Consider the following 12266-nt stretch of genomic DNA (forward strand, 5'->3'; position numbering starts at 1 on the left):
CTTAATTATCATCCATGGATCCGTTTATTATTGGGATCTGGGTGGAGAAAAGTCAGCTGGAGCCAGAAATGGAGGTTGTAATCCCAAGAGCAGTGTGATAGCATAGGTGACCGTGGGATGCCCTGGGCTGCTTTCTGGGGTGACTGGAGGCAGCCATATCTTCCGGGTCACCATTGCTGGTAAGACGGTGTCAGGGGTTTGACTGTATTGGCAACCTGGCCGCTCTCTCCCAAGTTAGGGGTACTCCCAGGGGGCAGCCTCTGAAGATCTCCAGAAGTGACTAGAAGAACCTATGCCTGCCAACAGTTGCAAAGGCCAGTGGTTCGGGCCATCCCAAAGTGCGGGTTAGGGGACACGAGATTGGCAGGAATGAGTGATAGCTCTATGCAAGTGGAGTTATTATTATCATCATTATTATTATTTTCAAGGGCAGGCTTGTACCAGAACTGCCCAGTATGGCCTGTGACTTCTGCGCAGCAATGATCTCTCCAGGGACAGGGCCTGGAGCTCCCTCACAGTGATGTAAAAAGAGTGGGATTCTGTCCCCCTCCCCCACCTCCCGAATTCAGAAGCCTCCCAACCACATCTTTCCATCCTCTCCACCAGCCCAGAGATGGAACGTCAGGCCCCAGCTGATAGAAGTGAGGCCAACGCCTTTCAGAAAGAGGCTGGCCTCCAGGAAAGGAGGAAGTACCATGGGGGGTTAAGGGGAAGCAGGGAGAAGGGAAGGGGATATTTAAATGCTAATTTTATAGCTTCATCACAAAAATAGATCTTTCCAATTACATCCCTTGGTCTGTGCACTTCAGGGTTCCGTTACTGTTATCACCTCCTCGCTGGTCCCACCAGGGTCAGAAGCCTCTCGGATGCCTTTCAGGGGACTCCCTCGACATGCTGAAGGGCCTGTGGAGGCACAGAGCAGCGAACCTGGCCCAGGACACACAGCCCTACACGGGTGGAGAAGCCAGGGTTTCCGAGGCAACGGGGACAGAACTGCCCTCACAGCGAAGCGTAAGGCAGTGACGGAGCCACTTCAGTCCAACGGGGGTTTTGGCTTTCACGTGGTTTTCTCCAAACCCAAGAGGCCCAATATTGTTATGAACATGGGTCAAGTACAGTGAGAGATCATCTGATTCCATTTGAAGGAGCCCAGGGCTTGTGGCTCCTGACAGCGCACTGCCCAGTTAATGAGAGGGCACCAGGGCAAGAGAGACTCCAGGGCAGGATGCTCCACCCTGGTAAAGCAGAAAAGGCCACCCTCGAAATGAGGAGGAAAGCACCTGCAGGGACAGGATGACAGCACAATGCCTGGAGGCAGGGGGATCAAACTGACCTCTTTCATCCCCAGCAAGACATCTGTGAGCGTTTAGTACTGCTCCCATCCCTGTCCGCTTTCCTTTCTGATCCACTGGAGTTTTGCTTCATGCAAACTCAGTGGACAGACTTGGACAGATCTGGGATTTATGACGCGGGCTGGGCCCTCCTAACGGAAGACTGTGGGTTACCCAGAATCACAAGAACCTCTTCAAGATCCCGACCTTATATCAAAACCTGCTGGACCCTCTCTTCCCTCTTCTGACCTGCTCTGGAAGAGGAAGGTCAGCTGTGCACATGCCTCGCCCTCTGGCTCAAGACACCTCAGCCTGCAGCCTTGCTCAGTAAGTGCGGTCTGCTATCCTTGGTCACGGGAATGTTTCTGGGGGTTGGGGTGGAGGGTGGCTGCCTGTTTCTCGCCACAGAGAAGGTTGCCGGAACCCTGGGTGTACAGTGAAAGAAAGCATGCTTTGCCCTGGCCAGAGGCATCTTGCGACACTGTCAGGGTTCTGAGTGGTCACAATGACTAAAGGACAACGCTGCATCCATTTCAGTGAGGTTTAGGGCATGCTTTTTGTTGCTGTTTGGAAGCAAGGGATTTTCTAGTGGAAATTCATTCGTAACCCCTCTAACAAGCCCACAGTGAAATTTCAAGACAAGAACCTTTCGACTCCTTCACCTGCTCAGTCACTGTGCCCAAACTCTTGCCAGGAATGGCAGGCCCCTCCGCCTCATCAAATGAAAACAGCAAGAGCAATGTAGCTGGGGGTTTATGCAAGCCCTCCCCCTCATCTTAAAGACCAGAACATAGAGGGCAATCAATGTAAAGAGCTTAGGCCAAGGTCACTCAGTAAATGGCAGCTTCAGAGCTGGGTCCCGGGTCTCCTGGCCCCGTGCTCTTCCCACCAGGACTAGAATGTCCAAGGCGGTCAGGATCAAATTGACCACAGCAAGTGCTGAGGCACCATGCTGGAGGATTCCAGCCTTAGATCACAACCCTCCGTGCTCACTTCCACTCTCCAGAAAAGCAGTTCCATCCACTGGCTTCACAGGTTGGTCCCAATTCAGATTCTGATCAACCCAGACTGCGTGTTGCGGAGGGCACAGACGGCCTTGATTGCTAATGTCTCCTTGTAGGCTTGATACCCAGGACACCCCAGGTAATGTGTTAAGCAACAGAGAACAGGGAGGTAGCCCAGTATCAGGCTTCTGAAACCAGCCGTCCCTGCAATATCGGCTGAGTTACCTCATGACCTCAGGGCCTCCTCCTCTCCAACATCTTGACAGCATGGACCCAGCACTAAAACCAAAAAGGAGGAAACAAGAGGATATGGCCAAACCCCAAGCAAAAATAAAGGTTTTTCTGGAATATTCCTGTTTAAAAAGCCAACATCTTTAGACTTTAATGGTTTAGATTACCCATGGCTTCTACGAAAATCAAAATATGCATGAATTTGCACAGGAACCTGCATCTTGCACAGACCTAGTCACTGAGCTCACAGAAAAGAACTCCACAAGGAGTCAGCTTCCAGGGGTAGGGATGGATGAGGGCCAGGAGCCTGTATGATGCCTCCAGAAGGGGCAGTCCACGGCACCTGCCCCTGCTGAAATGCTCGAGGACGCAGACAGCCTGAGAGGCTGGAAACCGGAGCTACTTACTTCCTGGCTATTAGCTGGTCCTTATCAGAGTGGGGATGGAAGAACGTCACCCCACAGACCCATCCGCATAGGTGGTGATAACCCGTGGCTGATGAGCATGTAACTCATTAAAGCAAACATGACTAATGGATGGTGACCACGAGAAAGGGCAAAGAGCATTCTGGGAATTGCAACGGCGGCAGCGCCATGCTTGGGGAACGGCAAATCCTGTTTTTTGGGGCGGGGAGGCCGGGGCTGGGGAGTGACTTTTCTTTGGAGCGCCGGTTCTCTTTGGTCAGGTGGCTGCTGAGGATATGGAATGCGCATGCGGGAGGGGGTGTGTGGGGCGGGGACGACGGTGGGTGTGGGGGCTGCGCCTGCTTGCAGTGCCCTTCCACATTATCTTTCCCCATCACCTTTTCCTCTTACCAGGTTCCTTTCCTCTCCAAGCCCCCTCACCCTTCTATCCCTTAAACTTTGCAAACTTGACAGTGATTTGGGGCTCACAGTACCGGCTCCCTGTACAGCCACCCACACAGGGCCGGTCGGCCAAAGCTGGACACTCAAGGCACTGAAAGTGGAAGAAGGAATCTGATTGGTCCATGAAGAAAAAAAAAAAAAAAAAGAAGACACTTAACAAACTAAAACCTGTCTAAGAGAACACCTCCCTTGCCCCTGGAAAGTGGCCTCTCGAACCAGCTGTTGGGCCCGAGGGTAGGAGAGGGGAGCTGGACAGCCAGGCCCCCTCCCTGTCCTATCAGAGCCCATTGGGTGACAGGTCTCACCACCTGAATGTTTAAAAATGGATTCAAAGTGCTTACAGATTGAAAGAGTCATGGAAGGTACTGGGAATCTGGTGAAGGGGTGCCCCCTTTCCTTTCCACTGGGACTTAGATTTGGGTAGGGGATGCCCTACAATTTCTTCCTCCTTTCCCCCCACAATGAGGTTTTGATTGTTTTCTGTTGTCTTTGAAAAATAGCCTATAGCACCTCCATCCTCACCACCCCCACTCCCCAGGTAGGCTCAAGAATTAAAGCCAGGAAGTGGGGCAGACTGGGGAGGGGGGTGCCTGGGTGGGCTCCCTCTAGCCTGGGCTCTGGAAACTGCTATGTAGCACACAGCCGTGCTGCTGGTGAATCGGGACATGGTTCCTGATCTTTCTTTCTCCACCATGACCCCCTGACTTATCTGGCTGGCCCAGCACAGAGAAGGAACGGGGACAGCACTATGGGAGGTACCTGGATCTTTCTGCAGGTGGACAGACAGGTGTCCACAGTGGGCCGCCAGGATGACTGGCATTTAATCCCAGCTGAATGAGCGCCGGATCTGAACTCGGGGTCAGGGCTACAATCAGTCCAAGGCCCCTCCTGCAGTCCCGAGGAGGGAGAGATGCACCCCATGCAGAAGACAGGAGGACTGGCCAGGCTGCCCCGCTTCCATCTCTCTGTGCCAGAGCCACCCATCCTCCTTCATGTCCCCTGGGTCAAAGTCCGCTCATCCCCACATGACCCCACCCTGTCCACTCACAGGAGACCAGAGGGGTGGGATAGAAAGGGAATGCTGCAAGTGCCCCCTCTGCTCTAGGCAACCTCCACTCTCCCTGTCCCCAGGCTGGGTCCAGGCGAGAGTGCAGGTCCGAAGAGACACATCCTCCCGAAGAAGAGGGAAGGGCAGGCCCGGGAGGCTGGGGCATGCACAGAGCACCATCCTCGGGGATGGGGTGTTTCCGGGAGACCTGCTCCCCGTCTGCCATGGTGGGAGGAGGAAGGCCGGTCCAGGACGGGGAGCAACAACAAGCGATGCCCCTGAATATCAGGGAACAGCTGTGAGAGCCTTCTCCTCTGCCCCGCAGAGACGCCCCGGCCAGGCTCTGGCCCTACACGTGAGTCTGCATGCGCTGCTGGAACCTCTGGCCGTAGTCCGAGTGCTGGGAGGTGTAGGAGAAGCGCGTGGCTGTGGCGTACTTGCCAATGGGGTCATAGGCCTCATATGGGGTCCGCTCCAGGCCGGAGGGCGGTGCCTGGGGGTAGCCCAGTCGGTAGGTGGGGTACCCTGCTGCCCCAGGGAAGGGGTGGGAATTGAACTTCTCATAGTTCTCGTAGGACAGCTGGCTGGTGGTGTCGGTGCCAGCTGGGGCAGCAGGACCAGGGGGTGTGGGCTCGGGGCCGTAGTCAGAGGCGGGGGCCCGGCTGTAGGTGTTGAGCTGGGCATAGCCGCTGGAGTGGGAGAGGCGGGAGGAGGGGCGGCCGTCGAAGCGGGCAGGGCCGGGGGCACGATAGTCGGCATAGAGCACTGCCCTGGAAGACGGGCGGTCTTCGTGGGCACGCACGTTGTAGTAGCCGTTGGTAGGGTCCTGAAGGACAACGAGAGAAGAGGATGGGGGTGGGGTGGCACGCTCAAGTCTTATCATGGTCCCCTGGGCCACCTTCTCTGGCTCTGCCCTGGATTCTCAGCCAATAGCATTCCACCTCCTCGGTTCCCTCAATATACCTGCTGACCCTTCCTCCTGGAACCTGCTGGCACCTCCGCCCTGCCAGCTCTCAGAGCCCCCATTCCCACGGGCTTCATGTGTCGGCCCCTCCCAGCTTTCTCACCTTCATCTCGTACTCCTCCCGGGTGTCGATGGTGTCACAGCGCAGGTCCTGCTTCAGGTCCACGTCATCCTTGAAGGACTGCGGAGCAGCAGGATGGAGCAGCAGGAATCAGACACCCTGCTCTCGCTCCCCCTTGTCCACCCCATCCCCATACCCAGAGGCCACCTGCTGAGGGAAGGGTCTGGGGTCACGGGCCGACTTGAATTCTGTGTCCTTTCCTAGCAGAGGCTCTAGGGTGTGATGAGAAGAGGCTAGGGACCTGGGTTCTAGCACCAACTGTGTCACTAACAAAGAGTGAGTGAGAGCCTGTGGGGTGGGGTGGGAGAGCAGGACCAAGGTAGGTGGACTAAGAGAGCACAGAGTGACAGTGGTTATTGGAGAGCTGGAGTGGGACCAGACCCAAGAGTGTGAAGAGGCGGGTGGGCCAGGGAGGGAAGGACCCTCACCGAGTAGATGGCCTTCATGACTCGGGTCGCCGTGGAGACGCTGGCAGTATCGTCCTCCCGATCAGAATGCATGGTGAGTGGCTCCCGGTTCACTGTCTCCACCTTGATGTCCAGCTTCCTCAAGGTCACATCCTTGCGACCTAGGACAGGGGGAGCAGCCTGAGTATTTTCTGCCAGCCTTTGCTTCTGGACCCACCTGGCCTGGGAAGCACAGTGCCCAACCCCCTCGCCCCTCCCAGGCACTGCCTGTTGGATGCCGCTGGGCAGGGGATGGGGCGGGGGCTGTGGCCTGCGCTGGACCCATACTTACTGCCTTTGCGGCGCCGGTAAAGGAAGAAGACCAAGGTGATGAAGAAGAAGATGAGCAGGATGCCCGCGCCAATGGTGGCCCCGGCGATGATGCCCACAGGTAACACCTCTTCACATGAGGGAAGGAAAAGGGGAGGGGTGAGGATGGGGTCACTCAGGGCATCACTTCGGGGCAACCCCAGCCACGCTCCAAGCATCCCTGGATTGTACAGGGTTAGACTTCAGCTGAGCTGTGTTCAATTTAAGTCAAGGTGGGATGTGAGAGGAAGTCTGTGTCGTGTTTGGGTTTAGACCTGCGCTTCACCTTCCTCAGAGTTGGGAATCATCTTGACCTTGGCTTTGATGGTCCATCTGGTCTCTCTCTTGCAGCCCACCTGCCTGTGAGGCTCGTCTCTCCTTTCTTTCCTGGGCTGGGCTCTCGTCTGAGGTTGGCTGTCCCCAAACTCTCCCATCTACCATCTGTGTTGCAACCTCTTTCACCACCTTCCCCACCCCTGTCATTGTGTCCACTCCACCTGCACTACCCTCCCAGGGCTCAACAGTTCCGGTTAGTTCCACGCCCCAGAGAGGAGAACGATCCAGGAATCCTGCCTCCAGCTTTCTTTCCTATTCGTGGCTGTCCTGGATGGACCAGATCCTTGTGTAAGGTTCTCCCCCTCCAGGAAGCCTTCCTGCAGAGCCTGCCTTACTCTTGTCTACTCTGTTCTCCCCCGTCACCCCCTTGCTCTTGCTGGTATCCTCAACTAAGACAGAGGGGGTCCCCCGTTATCTTTCCCCCATCTTACATCAAATGGCTAGCTCTGAAAACACAACAAACCAAAAAAACCCAACAAGCTCTTTTATCCTCCTCATCAGACTTGGGAACTTCCAAAAAAAGTCAGAGGAATGCCTTGAAGACCCCCCTTTTTTGGGAAGGGGGCACGACCATGGCATGCAGAAGTTCCCAGGAAAGTGCCACAACAGTAGCCAGAGCCACAGCAGTGGATCTTTAACTGCTAGGCCACCAGGGAACTCCTTGAAGAGCCTTAAGGGAGGGCATGTGTGTCTCCTATCACACTAAGGGTTTGTGAAGAGGTGGGGGAACCAAAACTTACTGGGTACCTATTATATGCCAGGCGTGCAACGAATACCCTCTCGTTTAATCCTCACCCCAACCCACTGAGGTAGGGGAGTGTTACTCCCCATTCAGAGATCACTTCTTTCTTCTCCATCTGAGGCGATCTGCTACCACTGTCATTCCTCCACTAGACTAAAATTCTTGGAGGGCAGGGACCATGTCTCATTCATCTCTTTCACTGCAGCCCCTAGCAGGGGACCTGGCACCAATTAGCAGATGCCGAAGAATTGTTTAAAAAAAAAAGCAAGTGGGTTTCCCAGCTGAGCACCAAGGCCAGGCGAGCTCTGGATGCGGGAAGGTGGGGGGTGACCCAAGATGGAGCTGTCCCTCCAGAGAGAAGAGGGAGCAGAGTCCCCAGGTTTCCCTGTGCCCTGGCTACAGGCCAGCACTGCTGTCACCTCGCTCTTCCAGCTGGATGATGGCCGTGCCCGGGCCGAAGCTGTTCCAGGCAGTGCAGTTGTAGTGGGTCTGGAAGTCGGCCTCCATGACGTTGTTGATGGTGAGTGTGGACAGGACCCCGCTGCCTGAGTTGGTCCTCTCCACCGTGTAGCGTTCCAGGGTCCCCACCTCCAGGAAGTTTTCCTTCCAGGCCCATGCCTGGGGTGGGGAGGGAGGAAGGGATGAGGAAGAGGCAGGTGGTGGAAACAGCAGACCCACCCTTAAGGCATCATTGCATCCTCACCCCGCCTGCCCTGGGTGCCCTTAAGCCCAGCCCCACACTCACCCTCAACAAGCCACACTCACTGCCTCAAACCCAGACATCAAACCCTCAGTTTAGGAAAAGCAGTAGCTTTTTTCCACACATGCCTGAGACATGTGCCAGGACCATTCAGATATGCCTAGGGACACTCTTCACATGCAGATTCCTATGTCGTATCTCCTAAATATGACTCTGCAGGGCAGAGGCCCAGGAATCTCTATTCTTTGTTGTTGGGCTTGCTATTCCTTGGAATAGCGACTTTATTTGGAAAGCCAGCAGACTGGTAAGATGGTAGACTCGTGTCCCAAAGAACCATCTTTCCGCAGTTAGAATTCAAGCTTCCTTGGGAGTTCTTATCGTGGTGTAGTGGTAATGAACCCGATTAGTATACACAAGGATTTGGGTTCAATCCCTGGCCTCACTCAGTGGGCTAAGGATTCAGTGTTGCCGTGAGCTGTGGTGTAGGTCACAGGCTTGACTCGGATTTGGCGTTGCTGTGGCTGTGGTATAGGCCAGCAGCTACAGCTCCAATTCGACCCCTAGCCTGGGAACTTCCATATGCCACAGGTGTGGCCAGGAAAAAAAAAAAAAAAAAAAGAATTCAGGCTTCCTTTATTGAGAATCTCTATTTTTGTAACAACCCCCTGATCCAAGGAACTAACATGTAGGAACCCCTGATTTTACAAATTAAGTCCTGGATGGAGAGCCAAGAACGCTGAGCTCTCGGCCTGGCTCTCCCCTCGGCTCTGTGTGGCCTCCCATCCCCTCTCTAGGCCTTGCCTGTGAAAGGAAAGGACCGGCTTGGAGTTAGATATCGCTCCAGCTTTCCTCCAGCTCTGACAGTCTGTGATTCTAACTAAACACAACTCAGAATTCAACCTAACCTTTCACCGCCCCATAGCCGGCCCCACACAAACCCACCCGCTGGCTCTGGAGACCCATCCAGACCCTTATAATGAGTGAGGGTTGACATGGGAGAGGTGTCTCGCCCAGGCTCTGCCATCCCCGCCCCCGCCCCCAGCTGGGGCATCTCCCCTTTTCTGTCCCCTCCCTCAGAGTAGAGCCTGAGGGAGGGGGAGCCACTGAGAACTGGCTTCTTTCCAGGGATTGGTCCTCCCCGCTCTACAAGGAAAGCCCCCAGGGAGCCGAGCTGCCCGCTGCCCAGGCGGCCGTGGTAATGAAGTGTCCCTGGGCAGCCCTGGAGTTAGCCAAATGGTCATTAAATGTGATGAGGGGTTTGACGGTTAATGGTCACGGAAGGAATTAATGGCTCATGGTGTGGAGGAGGTGGGGGAGAGCGGGAGGGGTGGTGGTGGCTGGTAGGAGGAGGAAGGCGGGAGAAGGGAGAGGAGCAGAGCATGGGGTGGGATGAGACTGATGGACAGGGGTGAGGGGCCGAAGGCCGAGGGCAGAGGAGGGACCCAGGAAGAGGTGGGGAGGCTGAAGAAAGGGGAGGAGAAGAGAGAGCCAGAGAGAGAGCCCAGGGGACCTAATAGGTGTCCTGCGAGGGCTCCTCCACCTGGCCTTTCACACCTGTTGCCACTGTCACTTCTCACAGCAACCCTCTTCAGTAGGGATCCCACCCCCATTTTATAGATGAGGAAACTAAGGTTCCAAGCACTATGTAACCGGCTCAAGGTTACATAACAAGTAAGAGAGGAGGTGGTATTTGAGCAGGGAGAGGAACAGAGGGACAGAAAGTCAGAGGATGAAAAGGACAGGTCAGGCTTAGGGAGACGGAAGGAGCAAAGGCCGAGAAAGCAGGAGGAGGCTGAGCCGGAGCAGAGAAAGCAGGTGGCCCGCCCGAGGCCAGTGCCAGTACTCACAATGCGGTCTGGGGGTGGCGTGCTCCCAATGAAACACTCCACCTTGCCGCCATCCCCTCTGACAGCGTACTGCACGGCCTCGCTGGAGATAATGGGGGGCCCTGCACGCAAGGAGGCGAGGTCAGGGCCGCTGGAACCTCAGGCCGCCTGCCCTCCCCCCCAGGCCCCCGCCCCCCTCCGGCCGCTCACCATTCACGTAAAGCGGCACCTCCCGCTCGGCCACTCCGATCCGAGGCACGATGGCCCGGCAGGTGTAGGTGCCGGCATCTGCCTGGGTCACGGACTTCAGCAGCAGCTGGTTGCTGTTACTCAGGACCTGGGCAGAGAGAGCAGCCTCGGGTGGGGAGCCAGGAGGCCTGGGCCCCTAGGTCCATGTGGGCCCCCCGCACAGGAGGCGTTGGAAAGAAAGCAGGAAGGGCCACAAGTGAATTCCCAGAAGGGAGAGAGGGTCCCGAGTCGATCCGGCCCACCCCCTGACTCTAAACAGACTGGCATTTAGACCCATCGTCTCTGTAAGAATGGGCAGACGTGGGCTGGGCCACAAAAGGCGGGGAAGGCGGGAGGCTGCGTAGGACACAGCCTCTTCGGGTGATGGTTCTAATGCCTTTCTTGCCCAGTGAGGTAGGCAGTGTCACTCTGAAATCCCTTTCTGCAATTTTGACCCAAACTGTCCAATGTAGGTTTGCTGTGAGGCTGCAGCATCCAGCCTTCCCTTCTCTAGAGAATCATCTCAGCTGCACCAGCCTCCTGGGCAGCATCATTTGCCAGACGTCTTGTGACCATGGCAGCTCCGCTCAGGCCCCCTTCCCTCCTCCCACAGCCCCTGTCTGCTCAGAACAGTGGGGTTGATGGCAAGCACCATCCTTCTCCAAATCCCACGACCTTGGAAATATCCCAAGTTCAACTTGAAAAATAATGCCACGCCTCCTTTGCGCCCTCCCTCTGTCCCCCGTGGCTGGGCTCCTTCCTCCCCGGGTTCAGGAGAGGCAGCAAGCGCCTTACCATGTTTGAGTCCTTTTTGGTCCAGGTGAGGGTGAGGGGAGGATTCCCAACCCAGACACAGGTGAGGGTCACATCAGAGCCAATGTCCGTGGTTGTGGGTTTGGGGTCGACTACAATCCGGGGGGCAACTGAGGTAGAAAAGAACGGCCTGTTAGACTCTTAATCTCATCAGGGGTCGGTTCCAACAGTTGTCCTCTTCCTTCTCTTGCCCGTCACCTCAGCATGTCCATTTCCGTCTCCTTGGCCTCCTGGAGCCTCCCCCGCCACTCCACCCCAGCCCTTTAAAGCCCCTGCCCTCTGTCCCCATCCCTGCTCCACAGCTACTCACAGTGGACATCGACTAAAGTGCTGACATTGGTGCTGCCCACTTTGTTGTGAACCTCACAGGACACAGGCTCCGTGAAGAAGGAATAATCGACATTTGTCTCGTAGCGACTCTCATGAGCATCTTCGATCACGAAGCCCCCCTTGGCCCACCTGGGAGAGCAGGCAACACAGAGCGGGCTCAGGCCTTGGAGCCCTTCCACCCACATCCAGTGGCCTGCCCTCCCCAGCACTGCCCCCAAATCCTGGCCTCAAGGGCCTCCCGGGATCTCCCCCCACCCCTCCCACCTGTAGCCCAGGATCTCGGGGTTGGCTGTGGCCTGACACGTAAAGACGACACGCTCGCCCTCCTGCACCGTCTGTGGCTCAATGGACAGGGTCACCGTAGGAGGGTCTGCAAAGCAGAGGACTGGAAGTCAGGGTCTTTTCTGTCCCTCAAATTTCCTTTTTTCTCCCTAGCACAAACACTCAGACCTCACCCGTGCAGTGGTCTGGGAATCTGAGTTTTCACTGTACCAGCAACTTTAGTCCAGAAGCCTCTAGGGGGTCAGGTAGGGTGACACTCAAGGGTGACTGATTAGTCAGTGAGTGTAATGACCAACTTTGACCACTAGGCGTCAGTGTGGGCTTGCTAGGCTCACTAAAAGGGATGGGGGTGGGGCACCTCTCCAGTGGCTGCCCACACTACCAACCTTCCCAGGGCAGTGGGAATTTATTGAGCACTTACCTAATAGCATACTCCATGCTAGATGCTCTAACACTATATCTCACTTAATGCTCATCACCCTGAGAAGCAGGTACAGGTCCCTTATCTGAATCCCTCGGAACTAGAAGTGTTTCAGAATTTGGGATTTTTCAAATATTAGAAAGGTACTTGTATACATAGGCTATGTAAGACCCCCAGCAGAGTCTGGGCAACACCCCACAGTCACACGCATTAATACATCTGCAGTGAAACACACATCTGCAGTGAAACACGGCTATTCCGATTAAGT

General features: G+C 55.7%; 1 protein-coding gene across 2 annotated transcripts in view; it reads right to left on the reverse strand.

The window, feature by feature from the left end:
• Positions 1–2685: 2685 nt before the first annotated feature.
• KIRREL1 (kirre like nephrin family adhesion molecule 1) overlaps positions 2686–12266 on the reverse strand; it is a 113493-nt gene continuing 103912 nt past the window's right edge. Inside the window, exons 6-15 of one of the 2 annotated variants that reach the window (XM_047784227.1) lie at positions 11560–11665; positions 11276–11424; positions 10948–11075; positions 10135–10261; positions 9946–10046; positions 7818–8016; positions 6304–6411; positions 5994–6133; positions 5548–5625; positions 2686–5306 (exon numbers count right to left, since the gene is read on the reverse strand). In XM_047784227.1, the coding sequence (XP_047640183.1) occupies positions 4830–5306; positions 5548–5625; positions 5994–6133; positions 6304–6411; positions 7818–8016; positions 9946–10046; positions 10135–10261; positions 10948–11075; positions 11276–11424; positions 11560–11665 (1613 nt within the window). In that variant the 3' untranslated portion in view covers positions 2686–4829. Of the gene's footprint in view, positions 5307–5547; positions 5626–5993; positions 6134–6303; positions 6412–7817; positions 8017–9945; positions 10047–10134; positions 10310–10947; positions 11076–11275; positions 11425–11559; positions 11666–12266 lie in introns of both variants that reach the window. The other variant, XM_047784226.1, reaches the window with a different exon arrangement.

Source organism: Phacochoerus africanus, chromosome 6 (assembly GCF_016906955.1).
Source record: "Phacochoerus africanus isolate WHEZ1 chromosome 6, ROS_Pafr_v1, whole genome shotgun sequence".
NCBI classification, from domain to species: Eukaryota; Metazoa; Chordata; class Mammalia; order Artiodactyla; family Suidae; genus Phacochoerus; species Phacochoerus africanus.